Here is a 21,370-nt window from a genome sequence, read left to right on the forward strand (position 1 = left end):
AAAATGTCAATTTAAATAATTTTCATTAGAACTTCTCATAAAAAAATAACTTTTCAGTTGAAATAGAAAAAAGAACTTCCCACTACAATCCAAGTATAAGTTTTTCATCACACCTTTAGGTTTTTTTTTGTGATTGAAAAATATAATAATCCCAAAGTATAATAAATACTTTAAATTAATCCTTATCCAAAAAATAAAAAAGCCTCTGAGCACGCGCGTAAGCTAGTCTGTATATATTAAGAGGATTCAGAAAGTTAGTTATTGCTTTTTTTCCTGTCAAAAATATCCTTAAATTAATTAACCAACAACTTTAAAATGGGGTTAAAATAGTAAATTGGAAAAAGAAAGTTAGTTATTGCTTTTTTTTACTGACAAAAATATCCTTAAATTAATTAACCAACAACTTAAAAATGGGGTTAAAATAGTAAAGAGGATTCAGAAAGTTAGTTATTGTTTTTTTTTTTCTGTAAAAAATATCCTTAAATTAATTAACCAACAACTTACAAATGGGGTTAAAATAGTAAATTGGTAAAAGATTGTTAATTATTGTTTTTTTTACTGGTAAAAATACCCTGACCTAAAACTTAAAAATGGATTAAAATAGTAAATTGACAAAAATAATAAATTCCTACTTTGTTGAAACGCCTTCCTACTCCTATTCAATAGCATAAAAAACTCCCAACGTGTTCTCAAAAAAAAAAAAAAAAAAAAAAAAACTCCCTAGTGATGTTAAAAAAAAAAAAAAAAAAAACGTGTACAAAACTTCCCCACTTTTCTTCTCAAAAAAAGAACTTCCCACTACTTACGTTTGTAAGAAAATAACTACCCCTCCAATACAATAAGCACAAACTATCCCACATTAAAAAAAATAATAATAATAAAAAACTTGTGTCAGTACGTTTGTAAGAAAATAACTAACCCTCCAATACAATAAGCAAAAACTATCCCACGTTAAAAAAAAAAAAAAATGTCAATTTAAATAATTTTCATTAGAACTTCTCATAAAAAAATAACTTTTCAGTTGAAATAGAAAAAAGAACTTCCCACTACAATCCAAGTATAAGTTTTTCATCACACCTTTAGGTTTTTTTTGTGATTGAAAAATATAATAATCCCAAAGTATAATAAATACTTTAAATTAATCCTTATCCAAAAAATAAAAAAGCCTCTGAGCACGCGTGTAAGCTAGTATATATTAAGAGGATTCAGAAAGTTAGTTATTGCTTTTTTTCTTGTAAAAAATACCCCTAAATTAATTAACCAACAACTTAAAAATGGGGTTAAAATAGTAAAGAGGATTCAGAAAGTTAGTTATTGTTTTTTTTTTTTTTTTTTTTTTTTTTTTTTTTTTTCTGTAAAAAATATCCTTAAATTAATTAACCAACAATTTAAAAATGGGGTTAAAATAGTAAATTGGAAAAAGAAAATTAGTTATTGCTTTTTTTACTGTCAAAAATACCCCTACCTAAAACTTAAAAATGGGGTTAAAATAATAAATTTACAAAAATAATAAATTCCTACTTCTACGTTAAAATGCTTTCATGCTTCTAATAAGCTTCTAATAAACTCTTACTTTTACGTTGATTTAAATTCCTACTTCTACTCACTAACTCTCTACAAAATAGGATTACTCTTTTGTTAGTTTTAAAACTCCTCCAATCTACAAAACTCACCCCACGTATTCATTTTTTTTTTTTACTTCATCATGATGTATTTGTTTCTTTTGTCCTCATTTTTTTTAATTAAAAAAAAATCATTACACCCTTGGGTATTTTTTTTTTTTTTTTGGTGATTGGAAAAAGTATAAATCTCAAATTATAATAAATACAAATTATTAATCTTTACCCAAAAAATAGAAAAGCCTTTGAGCACGTGCTCAGAGGCTAGTCGATTTTATGATTTTATCATAGTTTGGTGCATCCTCATGTACTTAATTCTACTCTTGAAAGGATGGTTTGTTTCATGGTATGGTTATGTTGTTTGGTGATGGATTATGACTCTTGAGGGAGACACAACTTTTCCTAAGGAAGTGATTCTACGTGATATTAATTATTCATGCTCATCTAAACTAGCTACAGATAAACGTGGGATCATTCGGACTATCTTAATCTTGTTTTGAATTTTAAGTCGATTAAAAAAAGAGTCTTGTTTTGAACAAATTATTTGTATGTGATCACACCCTCAAAAAATTATCTTATGAGACAATCTTAGAAGAGAAAATCTCTATGTGATCACACCTGTACAAAAAATTATTATATGAGACAGTCTCATAAAATCTCTTTCTCACAACATATATATGTCCCACATGCTATGAAAGGGTGGTCTTATAAGATGGTTTTGTGAGATACTCTCTCCTCACCGCTTTCACAACCCTCCTCCAAGACCAACAAACATAACCCATACAAAGAGAATGTGACATGATATTGCCGGCAATATGTACATCGATGAATTACATCTTGAAACACTTTAAAATGGCATCAAAACCTTTTCCAACACTTGATATTTTAATATCAAATCCAACAACATGTCCACACGGATACGATCTTAATAAGTGAAGAATTTTTTTTTTTTTTTGGGTGAAAATAATAAGTGAAGAATTGTGATTAATAAAATATTCCGTATATATAGTTTTAAATTTTAACTGGTTTTAGTTAATAACTATTTTTTCTACAATTTCTTAATTCTTTCTCTACCTTCCCAACGGTAACATCAAAGTTCAGAAGCTTGAAGAAAGAAGAAGCCGTGGTGCGCCAAATGTAATTAAGAATTGAATAAAATTGTTGGATTTGGAACTTTGTGTTTATCATCCTACAAACATTTGAATGGTATTGCCGTAAACGTACAGGCAATGTGAGTAACTATATTTTAAAATTTCTCTACAATTTTGTTTGTGACACTCATTGACTCATTAAGCAACAAAAAACAAACACAATGGGTTCGTCAATTCGGCACATTTCCTTCACTCAAGGCTTTGTATTTGGTGGAGGATATGGATATCCCACCATGTCTCATGAGTATATATACTTATGATTTTCAAACACAGGCCGTTCAAAAAACCGAAAAAAAGAAAGATTCAAGGTTTTTAAGGTCGGACCGAAGTTTAACCGAGGTTGAACTATGATGACGTCAAAATTGATTTAATATTAGTTAAAATACAAATAAATGTATTAAATGTATAAAAATATAGAAATTTACCCTTAAAAAAATATAAAGCAATTAAAACAACTTTCAAAATAATTTTTGTTATTTTTATAAAGTAAGTAGAAAATAATAAATATAAACAAGCTTTAAAAAATTGTGTTTATTAATCTTTCAAATAAAAAGCATTTTAATTTAAAATAAAATCGTTCTTAACATAAATTTACAAATTTCATATTCATGTTTATTGATGTAAAAGCATAATTCTAGAACAAAAATAAATTTAGAAAATACTATTAAGTAAATAGTGATAAAATTAAATGCATAACTATTAACCTTTCAAAATTAAAATAAATATAATATAAATTTCAAGTTTGATGAATGCATTTTTCCCTATTTATTTCAGGACCCATTTTCAATTGCTAAAGAATTGGATTGGGGCACGGGTCACGGATAACTGAGTCAGACTATCTGGTCCAGTTCGATTCGGATTTGATAACCTTGTATATACTTATAACTTATCTTTTTCAAACTAATGCTAGGAACACGATTTGCAAAAGTTATGCTCTTAATATTTTTTTCTCTCTTAATTTTAGCCTGACCCACACGCTTTGCATTAAATTAAAAAGCTAACTCGTGTGGCTTGAGAAAGCAAGCTCATAATTGAGCTTTGACAAAAGTGGGCCGGACCAAACGTGGTGCAACGCACCCAACAAATACATTGACTAATTAAGACCAAGAGTTTATGCAAATAATACCCCCTGAAAGTAATAATAATTGTCCCTTACAACATACTCGGCCAAAGATGCTGTAATTTTGTCGTTGTTGAGTCAATTACACTCCTATATTATAAAGGAGTTTTTGTTTTGGCATTAATCCAATAAAAATCATATCATAATCAAACTTTAACGTACGATGTTTCCTTTGTTGAGCTAGTGTTAAAAAACTCAAACAGAGAGAGAGAGAGAGAGAGATGACAAGCTATAGCGGCTGCACATGACAACAAATTAATGGTGGTGGACTGGGTATATTGTAGAATTGACAAGTTAATCTGGGTTGGTTTTTTTTTACTCATGGAAAGACGAGTTAATCTGTATCTGACCAGCTGAAACAGTTGGGTTGGTTAACACGTATTGAAGGGACTCTCCTGTATTTGTTTCAGCCTTTTATCTCACATAGACATACTCTTCTTAATCATTCTCTTTCAATAAGCTCTTCTCAAACCGATCGAATCTTGGATCGTAAAATTAAAGATTATATATATATATATATATATTTTTTTTTTTTTCATTCTCTTGTTGGCAAAAAGAATATGCTCGACAAAGTAAGATTTGGGTCCAACACTTCCCCTTCTTAATCCTCTAGCTCTTCTTGGTTCTTGGCACCCAAAAAATACATCGCCCATCTTTGTCAAACATGTTGAGGTTTGTGCTAGTTTTCTCTCTTCTTTTCACTCTCTGCCTTTCATCCTCTGCTCAAACATGTTCCAAATTCACATCTTTTTCTAATAACTTAGCCTACAGCTCCTGCAAGGACCTTCCTTATTTGAACTCTTTCATATATTGGAACTACAAATCATCGTCTGGAAGCCTCCAAATCGCCTATAGACACGCCAGGATCACGGCCTCTAATTGGCTTGCATGGGCCATTAACCCCGTTGGTCTACAATCAGCCATGATTGGAGCACAATCACTTGTAGCTTTTCAACTATCTAATGGTTCCATGAGAGTGTACACGTCCCAGATCACCAGCTACACTACCACCATGCCGGAGGACAAGCTAAAATATGATGTCTCGGAATTGAAAGCAACTTATGCAAATGCTGAGATTATAATCTATGCTACTTTGACACTTCCAAGCAATACAACCACTATCAACCAAGTTTGGCAAGATGGTCCGGTTTCAAATGACAATCCAGAAGCACATTCTTTGGCTACTGCTAATACTAATTCCAAGGGTACCCTGGATCTTACTTCGAGTCCGGACCCTTCGAGGCAGCCTGGAACAAATTCTGTAACTCCAAATGTGAGCGCATCAAGAAGTAGTGGAAGGATGCTTACATGGGTGTTATTGAGGTTTTGGCTAACAATGTTGTGTGGTTGGAAGCTTATACATGTTATGTTGTTCTGAAGAGGAGAAAATCAAGAACTGAGAGAGTGCTTCTGGGCTTTAATTGGAGCAAATGGAGATAATAATTTGCCAAATTAAATTTGGTGATAGGTCAACATGTGGTTATTATTTATTGGGTTGTCATTTTTATTCATTTCCTTTCTACTATTTATTATCATAATTGTCAAAACATGAATTGAGTAATGAATCAAAATTTCATTTTGTTCTATCAAGCATCATTATCATATTGCGAGTGGTAAGATACACAAGCAATTTATAGAATATTAGAATTTATAAAAATTTTAAAAAAAATCATATATATGTATATATAATATTTATTATAAACTTGAATTTATTTAATTAATAACTAATTTAATCAACACTTATGTACATACTAAACTCACTATACGTACAAAATAATAAAAATATTAGGCATGAGATAATATATTCATTATATATACACATTTAGTTATGTTCAACTAGGTTTTTTTATTTATTTATTTATTTTTTTTGTAAGTCATTTAGTTATATTAAACTAATAAATAACCAGAAAAATTTATTAGTACAGAGTAGACTGTACAGTCATTTGGTCTTGATTTACTCTCTTATAATAGATATTGACCATCCATAATCTATAAAAACAAAAATAATCCAACATGTAGTTTCTACATTTACAAATACAGTACATAAAATATGGAAAAAGTTTTGTAATTTTTAAATGTTTATATTCAGAAGTTAATAACAGTGAAGTAGAGAAATTTAAAATCTAGACATCTTTATTGGAAATATCAAGAAATACTAATTGAAATACAAACCTCTTGACATTATGGACAAAATTAAAAAATTACCTTTAATCTAAATTGGATGTTAAAGATAACCCACACCTAGGATAAATGGGCCTCATGTGCCATGTTAAAAGGTTAAAAATAAAAAATAAATAAAGCTGTGAATAGCATACCATATCAACCAATATGACTAATATTTATCGTATCAATTACTTTTGTAAATATAAAATTGTTTCGATTTATCCCCCATATTCCAACTATTTCAAAACATAAGTTTATTTTGGACCAATTCAAAAACATCCAAGTTTTTCAAAACTTGCAGATGTCGACAATGTCGCCATCAAAATTTAAATTCTTGTCGTTGGTATTGCACTCTCGACCAAACATATTATTGGCTTTTTCCTTCTTCCACATTGTTCCTCTCACCTAGAAAGAGTCCAATGATAGTTTTGAATGATAGTTTTGAGTTGTGAAAGATAAAAATAGAATAAGCTGTAATACATATGAAAGTGATTATTTTTCACTTTAAAAAGAGAAATACTTATGTGCATAGCAAAGTTACCCCTCACCAACCTCTCCCTTCTAGGTTAGTCCGCTAGGCACTTGCATTTCTTGTTTTATCCTCGTGCTAATTTCTTGCTTTACCAGCCACTTTCTTGGTTTCTCTCCAAATGACTTTTAAGCTTTTTTTTTTTTTTTTTTAAATACAAACTTTCCGCATATATAAATTTCAGTTAGCTTATAGTTGAATAAGAGATTTAGAGATCTATAATTTGAAACTATTTATTTATTAAAAAAAAACATAAAAATAATGCAATTTTTTATTTTTGTATTTAAAAGTTGGCATTTTAGTAATTTACTTTACATAGATTGTATGTATTAAAATTTGTAAAAATTACAACATCGCTCACATGAAAACTAAAATTTGAACTAAACACTGAGTAAAGCAAATTTATATAAGCAACGATGTTTATTTGTCATCTCCTCTGAATCTACAAATAATTTGGCACTGACAAAGGCCACAACACAATTTGTAGTATCCTCGAAATTATAAATACTCTCAGCAAATGGAGCCTGATAAAATAGTAACTAGTAAGACAACTACTAATGCTTTTCAGAACATGGGAATGGACTCAAAATATATTGAATAAAGAGTTGTCTCGATTCATTTATCAAACAGGTGTTTTCTCATTCTGGTTGCTGCAAAGCCTCAACAAATGCATCCTTGAGAAGAGGGTTTGAAGCTGCTACCCGCTGTGCGGTAATGTCAAAATCTTTACCGGATCTGATACATAACAACAACCATCAATGTTGATATATAGGTTTAGTTTTTTGACAATATCTATGGATGTAAAATGTTTTCAAAAGTTAACTAGCAAACATGTATTGGCCTGTCAGTTGTGCGGTATGCAAAACCAACCCATTGCATGTCAAACTCAAGCATCAATTTGTGAAGACAGATCAATAGAGTTTACTATTTAATTGCCGTTTTAAGATGCTTCCTTTCCAGAACCCCTATTTCCTATGTCAAACGAAAAAAAAAAAAAGCATAGTACTTACGGGTCATACACAAGTCCTCCAGCTTCTGTTACAATTACTGCACCACCTGCCACATCCCTAAGTAGATGACCAGACTATGTCAATCACATATCAAACCAACCTCACTGAGAAATAACAATACCATTCCGAGAGGCAGGCTATTTAAATCACAACTCACAACAAGAACATCAGTGAAAACTATGATATCATACCATGGACCCCCAAAGCCAAGCTCATAAAATAGATCAAGCCTTCCACATGCAATTCCACAGAGATTTAATGCACAAGAGCCAGTCATTCGAAGGGATCTCACCTGATCAAAAGAGAAACTAACATTCACAACAGAAACCAATGCATGCTATAAGCTCAATAACTTCTGTGGCTAGTTTATTTTTTACCTTGGCAAGTAAGATATTAATTCTGTTCATATAGGAATCCAATGTTGGCTTATCACGTTTAGTTCCAGCCTGCTCTTTCAGAAGGACAAAATTTGAGAATATATTAAATGTCCTCTTGATTGTCAAGAGTGGGCTATTTACAAAGATATTGCAATGCAGTGAAATTTGAAATACATTCTGAATGCACTCTGTGTGTTTATGAGATGCTTTTCTTGGTAAGAGGTTTCTGAGATGCATGAGGCCGATTTCATCTGTTTACATAAACTAATACAAAGGAAAGAAATTAAGAAGTATGTTTTTACATTCAGGTGCTATTATGCATCAGCATATGCATGCTCACCGGAATTCTTCAAAAATAACTAAACAAATAAAGTATCAAGTTAGGTTGTACCACAAAAGTTCAATCTCCCACATAAGCAGTCCTCAAGTCCAGACCGCTACCTATTACAAACATCATGTATGGGCCCAAATTATGTATTTCAGGTGATACTCCTTGGCACTACATATAATTAAATAGGTATTTTCCTTTTCAGGTTTCCTTGCCTTGTAAATTCTCTTCCATAGCTTGTTCCAAGTGTCCATTTGGGATGGCTTAAATTTATTGGCTTATTTGGCTTGAAAAATAAGTAGACTAAAAGAAGTAGGTTTGATAAATCTATGTATAAGTTGGCTTATTTAATAAGCCAACTTATAAGCATAAGCAAACAGACCCAAGGTAGAACTTTTGCTTAGTCTTTTACATTTCTATCCCATGCCCACCCCCCCCACTTTCTTTTCTTTCTGGTGCCATTCTTTTGGGGGTTGGGGAAAAGGGGGCTTTAGCTTTATTTATGCATTTCAGCTCATACAACTAAAGTTTGATTACCAAATCAAAGTTATTGGCCAAATAAAGAACAGTAGCTTCCATTACTGTCAAAGTTGTACTTGAAATTACCTTTTATAAACCCATCCCCCTGGGCACCAAATTAACAAATACACTTGAGCCATCCTATTCTGAAATAGTCTTCACAAGTAGTAGCTTATATCTATTTTATCATTCCTTTTCTCATTTCTCTTCTTTTTTCAACATTTTATGTTTATAGAGAAAGATTGGGTGGACAAGTAGCAAGATCCAAGTAAGGAACCACGATAAGCCGGTTGGGTCTGCAGATTTTTCCAATTCCCTATCGTTGACAACTAACTCTACACTCACTCACTCTCTCTCCAGATTCCCATCAACCATAGTGAATCACCACCCCCCCCCCCCAACCCCCCACCCCACCCCACAAAAACCTTTCATGCTAGCTTCAGACTCCCCCACTAATCCCTTCTTGATAATCAATGACACTTACAAAATTGACTACTCTCTCTCAGTCTCTCCTCTCATTTTCTTCTCTGTCTTCTCATGATGGGTGGTTTCTCCATTCATTTTGATTGGTGGTTGGGGTGTGGTGAATGTGTGGTTTGCAGGCCACGTAGCTTCTCTTTGTTTGAGTGGTATGGCCAATAATCTGGTGGATGTAGACTCGAACCTAACCACCCCACTTTTGGAGATGACGGAGACTTTACTTAGCGTCTTGACCCACTCATAGTCTGTTAATCTAATCCTAATATCCTGTCTGCCAATCCAAAAAATGGTGGTCAGTTAGAAACCTAAGGGTATCAGTCAAAAGTGTGTTTTGTTGTCACAATCACACCTGATAGGATCAGGTTGGGTGACAGGAGTACCTCAGACCCACTCTGTTCCAAAATGTGAGCTTCCCTATTTAAATGTTTATTTTTAATACTTTGAACACAGGCTTATTGAAAAAACTCAAATAGGTGAGAAAATAATTAGACCAAGTGGAACTTGATCTTGACGTGTTTGTGTGTGTATTTTGCTTGAAGGAAATATTTTCTTTAAGAAAGGACTACTACAGATACACCAGAACAGAAACAGAAACCAACCCAGATCGCTATATATATGAAAAAATCCCATACCTTCTACCAATGACTCCATAAATGTGACTATACAGACAAGTTCTATTATAAACAATATTTTTCTCTTTTTTCAACGTGTCTCACAGCATCTATCAAGATTTCTGCTAAGTTTGCTATGAGATGAAGGGATTTAAACCATAAAATTAAGTTTGCTATGGTTGTAGTTGTACACTGTTTAATTACATTAGTTTAGCCACAGTTGTTGGGTTAATTATGACACTGAGATTTCTGGCAACAGGAGCTTTACAGAAATGATGACATGATGACAGAGATGGTGGCTTCTTTAAAATTTCATTTGAAAGAATTCATGATATAAGGAAATTTACTTTGAATAACATGAATTGTGGTCCAAAAGGTGGCAAGGAAAAGCAAGAACAATAAGATTGTTAGCTCACATCCAGGGAAAAGCAATGACAAAGATGGGAATTAGTACAACTTGATGGATTATTAGGTGGGGACAGCATAGGAGAATATGCAAACAATCAACATAAGAAAGACATGGTTTTAGGTGCAACCTCCAAAAGTCTGAAATACTCGTAACTAAGGTCACAGATAAAGTCACTGTTTGATATAGTTCAACAAGACAATAAAGTTAGTAGAACATACAAATCCAGTTAGAGTAACCACAAATAGAGTTGGACTTGCTCTACAGCCAATTGATTCTTTATCTAATTTTTGCTTGTTTTTATACTATTCCCTATTTACTCAGTCCTAAAAACCCACAATTAACATTCAACATCATAACAACCAGATAAAGATGACGCTGAGACTAAAAGGGATGTCATATTGAATAAATTGTGAATAAAGGTTTCAACTTTCATCAAATAGTTTCCATCAAAGAATTAGTTCTAATATATACCCACATACCTCAGTTGCAAGGAGAGACTTCACCAGCTCAGTTTGAGATGAAACTGCAACATTAAAAAATATAAGCATATAGCTGTTAGAGGTTCAGAAGTTAGTAAAAGAGAAACATGAAACTGAAAGATTAAGATTAGAAAACTCACCTTTTATAGGGTTTCCATTCAAAAAAGCACCTTTTCCACGGATTCCAGTAAAAAGCTACAAAACCGAAAACCGAAATTTACACATAGCTCAGCCAGAAGTACTTATTAAAACATATTTTTAGACTTTCAAATTCAATAATGCATAGGACAGGAGAAATGCATAAGCCCTAGGAGCTGAGTGCTGAAAGAGGCCTGGAAATCTCTTCAGCTAAAACAGAATGATGATCGTATCAAAGAAAAATCAAAACAGCAATCGTATAGAATCTCAGACCTCCAATGGGTGAAATTGATCATATCAGAGTCGTGGGTAACAAGTATGAAGAAAAAAAAAAAACAACTTGAGTGCTTACAAATAGTTATGTTAAGTGCATCCCCATGCATTCATATAACAGTCCGTACAGCATAAAGTAGACAGAAATGCGGTGAATATTGTTCATGTGAGAGAAAGCAGGAATAACAGTCACCACAAGATAACTTAAATACCTAGGCCACTACAAGACTCCATCTATATAATATTTGGAAGATCATGCATATTATCTATATATTTCTGGCTATGTAGACCTCATATAGAATTTTTGTTATGTTTGACCACTTGTGTTAAGCAAACATGAAGCATTAGAATTCTCACCTCATTCATTATTGGATTGTAAACAACACCAACTGTAGGAACCTTTCCAATTGTAAGACCGATTGAAACACATACAAAGGGAAACCTACAAATAAGTACATTGTGAAGAAATGAACTTGACTGAATATATGAACTAGAAAGGATCAACTACAACAGGAGATAATGATATGTACCCATGGACGAAGTTAGTGGTTCCATCAAGAGGATCAACTATCCACGTGGGTTCATCGGTCAATTCCACAACACCAAAAGCAGCAGTAGTTTCTTCACCAATGAACTAAGAACACCAGTTGGAACAAGTTTAGAAATTATTTTTAAAGAAAAGGCCATTTTGAGGAGATAAAAGATTCCATTAGAGCACTAATTTTAACTTTCTTGATGTGTAAAAGGAAACAAAATAAGAAATAAGCATTAACCTTATGCGTGGGATAAAGCTGCTTGAGATGATTAAAAATGAGATCTTCACATGCCTTATCAGTTTCTGTTACCAAATCCACCTGTGTTCCACCACAAGCACTATAAAATTATAATCTGCTACTTCTTTTCCACACTTGACTTCCCAAATCAATTTTGTTTCCTAAAGAATACTGCTCACTCGCAATGCACCATCAGATTGCAAAAGAAAATAGAAGGATAAAATAAACAAACAAATATAGGACTCTCAGATGTTTCACTGTCAACAAGATACAAAAAAAAAACAAAAAAAAAAAAATTCGCTCTTTTCGACAAGTCAAAATACAAAACCCATATTAATTTTAACCCAATATTCTGTTTCTGATCAAAACTTTTCATGTTGAATTGTAGTAAACTCTCACGCATGGTGATAAAAAATTTTCAAATTGTGTGTTTGGGACTAGATTATACGTTAGATTTTGCTTTTAGCTTTTATGTTCAGTTTTTTAAAATTTCATTTTTTCTTACTTTTTCAAAGTGCAAGTATACTTTAACACATTTTCAACAAAAAGTTAAATAAGATGTTTCCATACAGACAAAATTATTTCCCATCACTTTTTAGCTATCAGGTAGAAGAGATAATGCTAACATCACAATGCAGATTGGGTAAGAGCATATCCAATAATGGAACGGGGTACAGTACATATAACCAGGCACCCTCTTTGCCAAATCTAAGAAAATTTAATGTTTTAACACAGAAATTGTCTACACATAATTCTTCACCTTAAGATTATTCACAATTTTCTACCTTCTAATCTCGACAATCCCATCAACATTTGTAATTTAAACAATTCATTGCCATTCTGAATGACATAAATGACCCATAACTTGTAATGATCAGATAAATAAAACCCATAAAAAAATTGAAAAAAGGCATGAGATATGACAAACCCAGTTCAAAAAAATTGAAAATGAAAAATCATACCGTGCCTTTATGCTCCACATGTTTGGTTTCATAGAATCCTTTACGAATTATCTGCAAAATTAAACATTTATGAGTCTGGATAGAACAAATAGTGAGGAAAGTTAATTAAAAAAAAAAAAAGAACTTTGAATTAACAAACCTCGCCAGCTCTCTTCGCTGCATCCACAGCAGAGGCAAGGAAGTCTGACAGCGAATCTAAAATCCAAATAATTTGCAAAAACAAAACAAAATTTGAGAACTTAAACAAGAAAATTGCATATAGAGTTTGGGCAATAAAAGAGATATTAAAAAGTGTAAAAGAGAAAAAGAGAGCGATGGGGTCCTACCATTTTCGGCCATTCTTAAAGGAGACAGAAATTAGTTGAAACTTGAAAAGTAGATGATGATATGAAACGCTGTGCTTTGTCTCTGAGCTTTTCACGTAGTACACTGTCTCAAGTAGTGAGGACTCGAAGTCCCATGTGTATTTATATATATATAGTCATAAAGAGTTCTATATATGTGTTTACACTCGTACGAGTCTCAAGCAATGTTTCGGGTAACTCCCAAGAAGAATCTACAAGAATCTCTCAATATATTCTCTCCTATGGCCTATCATATGAACAGTGGTACTCGTTTGTGCAAGTTAGTATGAAGCACTTGTGATTTATCACATTTACAAATTTAAAGAGTCATGGATTTAAACGGTGACAAATCCCACTATTGCCTGAATGTGGTTCTACATCATGTATGACAAAATTTAAGTAGATCGGGGCATGACAAAGGAGGTCCATGGTGTGATTTGGTGTGATTTTGTGCCATATGATTTTCCCAAAACCCTTATTGCACTGTATTTTAATAGATCAGTTACCATGTGGTGCAGCTTGGTCGGGCTTCATATATACTAAATATATGCAATATATATTAAATACATATTAAATACTATAGTTAATATATTTAATATAGGTTAAACATTTATAAAATCTATATTAAATATAAAATAAAACTTATATATTAATAGGCGGGGTGCGGGGTAGTTTTTTGTGATTTTCTAAAAACCTTAAAATGGTGTGGTGCAGTGCAATTTTAATTTACAATATAATATATACTTAATATAAAATAAGACACTCACACACACATACACACACATATATATATGGTTTTCTTAACATTAAACTGCACCGTACTGCACGGTGTTGTGCATTTTTTTCACCTCCACTTGTTGTGCGGTGTGGTTACTTTATTTTACTGGCAATTTTGGTTGGAATAGGTTCATTCATGCAATTTGAGCGGTTTCTTAAATACCCTTATGCATGACCATATCAAAGACCAAAAAAGAAAAAGAAAAATTAGTGGTCTTTTCATAAATTTAATTAATGAAATATGTTATTGTGTGTGTGTGTGTGTGTGTTGGGGGAGGGGGGGGGGGGGGTGGAATTGCTCCTGAAATGTAGTAGAAAATTACTCCTCATATAAGCCAATGAGAGATGATGTCTCCAAAAAAAAAAGACTTTGATGTTTGTTCTCCTTTTCTTTATTTCACTTACCATTAATTGTTATTATGGGTTAGGTTTAAGTTATATCTGGTGTAACTTTAAGCAATATTACACCACTCAATATTTTTTAATTAGATGCAAATTTTGGCAAATTTACCATTAGATTACATTATTTTTATATATTCTTCATGCTTGCAAAATTTTAAGGTGATAAAAAATTATTAGTCATGTCATCAATCAATTGTTTAAATTCAAATTTTTGTGATTTAAAATAATGCATAAAAGTTAAATTTATAAATCGAATGATAAATAACATCTAATTGACATTATAATTGGCGTGAGTGTTAAGAATATATAGGACATGTAATTCAACGGTGGGATTTTCAAAATATGAATTTTATAACAAATTATTAGATAGTGTAATTTTGCTTAGAGGCACATGATATAATTTGCACCCAACTATATATATATATATATATAAATGAAGTGGCATATTTGTTTCATATCAGCAAGATTTATGAATATGCTTTTTTGCCCAACTGAAAGGTATGTCAGTTGATGGAAAGTGGTTTAAAGCTAGTGGTGGACCTGGTGGTTGCCTTGTGTGGTTCCACCATAAAAGGTAGGAAACATTATTTATCCTTTTTTGAAAATCACCGTAAAAGGTAAACTTATTAGATATGCTCTTATGATCAAATTAATATGTAATTTTTTATTATTATAGAATTTTAACTTATAGCGTCCGTTTCTGTGATTTTTATTCTTTATTATCAAATTAAAATATTAATCAATTTTTGGTGTAGACGGGATTGAACTTTAAATTTCTTACTTATTCAATTATCAGAGACTTTACCAATAAAGTTAACTAAAACCTACAAATCATACATAATTAAATTAAGAGTTTTGTAATTCAACTAATTGACATTTTCTAATATTTTTTTAAAAATATTTAAAATTCAAATCTCCAATCTCCTAATTATTGAATTTAAAAAATTAAAAAAAAAAAAGAAAAAAAAAAACAAAACGTAGTTGGTGATTAATTCACAACCTTGCCCGTTTGGTAGAGAAGTTTGAGTAATGTTGTTTGAGTGTTTTTTATATACATATGGGTAAAAAAGTGTGTTAAAATATATGTGTAAGGTTATTTAAAATGTGAAAATGTGAATTTGAACTTGCATACCAAACATGCCCTAATCACCTTAATAATAAGATACTCTTCTATTGGAACTTGCTATTTTGGTTGCCAGGTATTCTCTTGTATGGCATCCAGTGAATTTGGAATAACGTAGGAAACTTCGGGTTAGGTCAGTTTTATGGAATAAAGAAAAAGAGAACAAAGAGATATATGAACATTACATTTCGAATCAATGATATAAATGATTGCCATTTTGTCATGCATGGAAAAGATATGCATAGAATATGCGAATATGCTGTCTGTTACTCTGTTTACTCGTGACTTGCACTCCCAGTGACTGAGAAATGGAACTTGGAAACCACATGTAATGTCGTACTAAGGCTGCATTCGGCTCTATGTAAATTCATTTTCAAGTGTAAAATAAATTCAGGGGAAAATATTTTACGGAAAAGGAAAACATGTTCTATTATTTGACTGTGTTGTGAAAATTATGCTGGAAAATTATTCTTTGTGTTTGGTCTTACATGTAAAAAACCTATTTTCAAAAAAGGAAAACACAAGTCAGCTCCCAGCCACCACTTGGTCCAGCCACCGCCACCACCAAGGAAAAGCACAACCCACCACCAACCACCCAAAATACAGATCGAGAAGAGGAAAAAACCCGCCCCCATTGCTCCGTTACCACCAAAACACCACCACTCACACCACCACAATGTTAATAACAACAAATCTGAAATCAAAGAAAAAGAATATCAAACACAGAAATATGTGGGGGGTTTGGTTTGAATTAGAGAGAAAAAGTGAGATGAGAAGATGAAGACCACCATGGAGAAGAGAGAGAGGGTGAGACCGATTGAAGAGAGGGATGGTGAGACCGTTCCAGATCGAGCTATGGCGGTGGTGGATCGGGTTCATGCAGAGGTGGAGGAGGTGTTTGACTGGTCGGCGGTGAGGTGGAGTGAGAAGATGAGGGAGAAACTCACCGTGGGTTTGGAGGAAAACGGGGGAGAGGTGCATTGGAGAGCCTGGTGGAGCACGGCCTGTGGTCGGTTGTCAAGATCGGAGCTCAACCTATACTCGTCGGTGCATGGCTGGCGATCGGAGAGGGAGAAGAAGAGTTGAGGAAGTAGAGGGAAGAAAAAAAAAAAAAAAAAGCTTGGCCGACGCGTGATCTCGACAGTGGGGGTGGCATCATCTGGGCTGGCCGGAGCTTGGCTGGGTGGCCACCTGTGCTCTCTCTTCTCTCTTATTGCTCTTTCTCTCTCTCTTTGGGTGTCTCTGGAGTCTGGAAATCATTTGAAGGTAAAACACAAGTGTAAATGATTTTCCGGGTCAAAGGGCTTATTTTACAATCAAAGTTTAAGATTTTCTGGAAAACTTTATTTTACATGTGCACCCAAACATGCTACTAGGTGTAAAATATTTTCCGGAAATCATTTACACCCAAAACAAACACAGCCTAAATTGCAGAGTGGCGGCTCTATGTGCAAGCAGGTAGTCACAGCTACCAGTCCAATATATATATATATATATATATATATATATATATATTAATTATATGTTAAATTAACTTATTGTAACCAGCTTAATAAAAATGTTAAACACCCAACTTGAGAATTATAAAAACTTGGGTTCAACAAAAATAAGAGCAATGCTATTATATTCACTACATTTTCACAATAAGTTGACAACAAATCCAATATGTACTAATTCTAATTTGGAACCAATATTGATATTATTTTTTTACCTACCAATAACAGTTTTTTGCATAAGATTTATCGTAAAAATGTTGTGGACATAACATTACTCCAAAATTAATTATACCCCAAACATAATCCTTAATCTTAAAAAAAAAAAAAAAAAAAAAAAAAAAAAAAACAACAACAACAACCTTAAATAACAACAATCAGAAACAAAACAATACCAAACAACAACAAGTGAACAAATTATTTAACAAAAAACCTATTATAAAACAAAAAGATAAAATTTGTTGCTCGTCTAACCTATTCAATAAAAATAATCTTTAATTTCATTTTTCCTCAAAAAATGGTACAAAGAAAAATATTGTAGTTGCGAATTCTCCTTAATGGTGATGACAATTATACCCTTTTTGGCTTTACAGTTGCAACAATTTTTCTCTCCTTAGCAACTCGGCCCGTAATTATAGCAAATATTTAAGTTATCACTTTATTAAATTTTGTATAGTTTAAATTTCTTAATAACCACCCTAAAAAAAAATTCTAGAGCCACCACTACTCAATTGTCATATGATTGAGATAAATGTGATCAACCAGTTAATGGAGTTACCCTTTAGGTTGTTTTGAAGGTCAAGTAAGGTTTTCTTCCTCTTCATTGGGTTTCAAGTTTCAACTCAATACTTCAAAGATTGAAAGGCTGTTTGTAGTGTTGCTTGATGATGATAGTAGTTGACCCAGTTTGTTTGTTTTTCTATGTTAGAGCCTTTTATCCTCCAACCCAAAAAACAAAAGCTAGTGTTGAGATTTGCCAAGACCACTTTTACCCCCAATGGCAGAACTAGGAATTTTGAGTTGGAGGGCCAAACTATTGTGTCAAGATAAACTCAAATCACAAATAAACACCACCCTAAAAAAATCCACATAATATATGTATGTGTATGAAAATATAAATTTTAATTTTTTTATTCTAAAGTAAGTTATATACATATACACAAAATCATCAACTTTAATATGTATATATACACACCTAGACATAAAATCTTCTTTATAAGAGAAACTTATAATCTTCTTGAACTCTAATAAGTTTACAAGCATTGTATAATTGGGTATACACCATACAAATGTATAGAACCAATATATATATATATATATATATATATATATATAGTATCTTCAATTAAAGTCATGCTTAACTATAATATTTCACGTAATAAACTTCATCAATTATTATTTTTATAGCAAAATTATTCATAATTTCCTTTTTAATATATAAATTGTTTGTGTAGGGATGTTGGGCTCAGGAGTTCATTGTCTGTTTATATGTTGAGCCCGTGGCCCAAGCCAAGGATGAGAGGGTGTCTAAGGAGGATAAATTTTTGTTAGAAGAGACTGTGTTAGTAGATAAAGAAGTTAGTTTTGGTCATAATGGTTTAAGAGGGTGGGCTAAGGATGAATGCATCCTCGGCTAGCCAAAGCCGAGGTCCGAATAGGTGGGTTGCCGTCCAAGGGGATATTCCAGGAAGTTTTGTTGGCACGAATAAACATTGCAAAAACAAAGTACAGAGGGGAGTCCTAAAATATCTAAGGAGAAAGCTGTTGCCACCGCATTAATTGCTCTGCAACTAACTCTCTAACTGCATTAATGTAGAAGTGATACCTGAACAGTAGATACTAGCCTTACAGCTACTACAGAAGACTTATGGAAGGTGCTGATGGGATAGGTATCAACACCAGCCACCTGGCATGCACGTGGAGGACGAAGATGAAAGGAGAAAAGAGTATAAAAGAAAGAGGAGGCAATGGGAGAAGGGGACCAACAAATCTAGTAAGAAACACTGTAGCAACCGAGAACTAAACTTATAATCAAACTTAAGAATAATATATAAAAACGGATATCCTCGGACTTTGCCAAGAACGATTATCTTCATCATAAACCTGTCTATTTTCATTCCCTTGTCATTTGAATCTGCTTTGATGTTGGTCTGATTCTTTAAAGCCCAGTTTTCCAACCCACTCTCTATAAATTCATTATTCTGGGCTTTTTGGGACTAAGTCCATCCACCTCGTTGGGCTAGGAACTCAAATCCGGTCCTTACAATTTGCAAAACTTCACCCATGTTTGACAAATCAAAATCAAAATATCATAATTGAAGTCTCATATGAGCTTTTTTTTCTTCTTAATAAAATCTTGAGAATAGAAAATTTCAACCAAATTGCATATATTATCAATGTTGAATGATTTGAACGCATTAATAGGATTTGAAATTGAGCTAAAAATTAGGGGTTCCACTATCTACTCACAAAACTTACTACCTAATTATTTCATTCTATTGCAATTGTATATAAACTCAAAACTCTCTTTTTTTGGGAAGGATTACTAGATTAGTTTATCAATGCTTTCTTTTGGGAGGGGGGGGGGGGGACTCCTTTTTTTTTCATCTAACCTTTAAATACTTATAAAATATACCTATATTTGTAAAAAAAATAAATAAATAAATTAAATATTTTGGAGGGGCCAAGGCCCCCCCAAGCATTCATGTGCCTCCGCCATTGTCTACCCCTCTAATCATGCATGTGTGGATGGATCGTCAGAAACCTAAAATGGAACCTCATAAGTCATAAGTGATAAACCCTCGAAATGCTTGTGAGAGCAAGGCATTTTGTTGTGCAAACTTTTTTACTCCTTAATTAGTATTTACCAATGTTACAAATATCATAATGACAATGCATTGTCTCTCGCTCGCTCCACCTCGAGGTTCTTAAGAGGGATGGGGCAAAAGACAATGAAAAATTATACGATCTTTATGGTGGACCATGTCGCTTTTGCCTAGTGGTTCACCATTCCATTAAAAGAATGCCACATGTTTTATTTGACTTAGTTAGATCATTAAAAAATACTGAGAGATTGTCTTCCTCCTAAAGTTGTTTAAACAAAAATAAGAGAGCAATTGAAATCTCTTTTCTCTCTTGACATCATCAATTCGGTGACATCATCTTCACCCTTAATTGGAAATGTCACAGTTTTCCTATTTAATTATTTGGCTTTTTCAGCATTTTTCATTTGAAAATTTTTGAATAATTTTTTGGTTTTGATTTCGGGGAGATAAGAAATTCCAAGAATACATAGGATAACCACCATAAAAGTCAAATGAATACATGACAAATTATAATTGGTGGAATATAAAGTAGAACAATTAAAGTGGGATAGAGAATTTTATTCTCAACAAAACACATAAAAAAAGGTAAGTAAAAAAACAAGAACATGCAATCCAATGATAAAACTATGAAAATACTAATCTAATAAGAAGTTTTTTTTTTTTTTTTTTAATGATTTTTGTAAGAAAATTTAAACCTAAACGTCTTTAGTATATATCTAATGTGTCAGTTGAGCTATAAGACTTTTAGCCAAAGAAAGTAATTAAGGAATATTAACAAAGAGTTATACTATATATTTAACTAATTTTGTCCATATTTTGTCTATAGTGTGTATTTTCATGAATGCTTACAAGCAAGTCCAAAAAATATTATTGGGCAAGCCCATAAGTAACATTCACATTGGATAAGTCTTTAAGTGTACTATTATATTGAAATTTGAAAACAGAAGATGCAAGTGAAAAAGGCCGATCTGCCCATCCCACCATCATTAATACAAAGTTCTGTGCTATATGCACCAATTGTTTCACACCTTATCATAAGAATTCACTTTACCAAGACCACACTATAATACAAAAGCAATGGGTATGAAAAATTTCTTTTTTTTTTGGTTAAGAGGTATGAAAAATTTTGATGCATATTTTCGGTGCCTCTAGGAATTTCCTAATAAAAAATAACCCATCCACGTGACCAACATCTGACTTTATTTAAAAAATAAATAAAAACACTAAACTAGGAGACGCAACTCTTTTGAACAACCCCTAGTGGGAAAGCCATTATATTGAATAATAATAATATTTTGCCATTATATTCACCTCCGGTGCACAAACCTTCCATTTTTTTTACGAGCTTTCAAAAGAATTGTGTTAGCCAGCCTTACCCAAATATCATGCCATTGCATTGAACAAAAATATAATTTCAAATATAAAACCTATTTATACCACAACGCCAATATGTAAATCATTTTAG

General features: G+C 32.4%; 2 protein-coding genes across 2 annotated transcripts; one reads left to right on the forward strand and one right to left on the reverse strand.

Moving 5' to 3' along the window:
• Positions 1 to 4,448: 4,448 nt before the first annotated feature.
• On the forward strand, positions 4,449 to 5,435 carry LOC115992589 (cytochrome b561 and DOMON domain-containing protein At5g47530-like). Its single transcript, XM_031116816.1, has one exon. It carries the CDS (start codon positions 4,555 to 4,557, stop codon positions 5,266 to 5,268), a length of 714 nt encoding a protein of 237 aa, XP_030972676.1. The 5' UTR covers positions 4,449 to 4,554; the 3' UTR covers positions 5,269 to 5,435.
• A 1,504-nt stretch (positions 5,436 to 6,939) lies between these two features.
• On the reverse strand, positions 6,940 to 13,552 carry LOC115992494 (inositol-phosphate phosphatase). Its single transcript, XM_031116697.1, has 12 exons — positions 13,268 to 13,552; positions 13,081 to 13,136; positions 12,942 to 12,992; positions 11,980 to 12,060; positions 11,737 to 11,840; positions 11,564 to 11,648; positions 10,936 to 10,990; positions 10,796 to 10,839; positions 7,970 to 8,038; positions 7,784 to 7,884; positions 7,593 to 7,649; positions 6,940 to 7,317 (listed from the first exon to the last, which is right to left on the reverse strand). The coding sequence occupies exons 1-12, from the start codon at positions 13,278 to 13,280 to the stop codon at positions 7,221 to 7,223; spliced, it is 813 nt and encodes a 270-aa protein (XP_030972557.1). The 5' UTR covers positions 13,281 to 13,552; the 3' UTR covers positions 6,940 to 7,220.
• Positions 13,553 to 21,370: the final 7,818 nt, after the last annotated feature.

This window comes from Quercus lobata, chromosome 5 (genome assembly GCF_001633185.2).
Source record: "Quercus lobata isolate SW786 chromosome 5, ValleyOak3.0 Primary Assembly, whole genome shotgun sequence".
In the NCBI taxonomy this organism is placed as follows: Eukaryota; Viridiplantae; Streptophyta; class Magnoliopsida; order Fagales; family Fagaceae; genus Quercus; species Quercus lobata.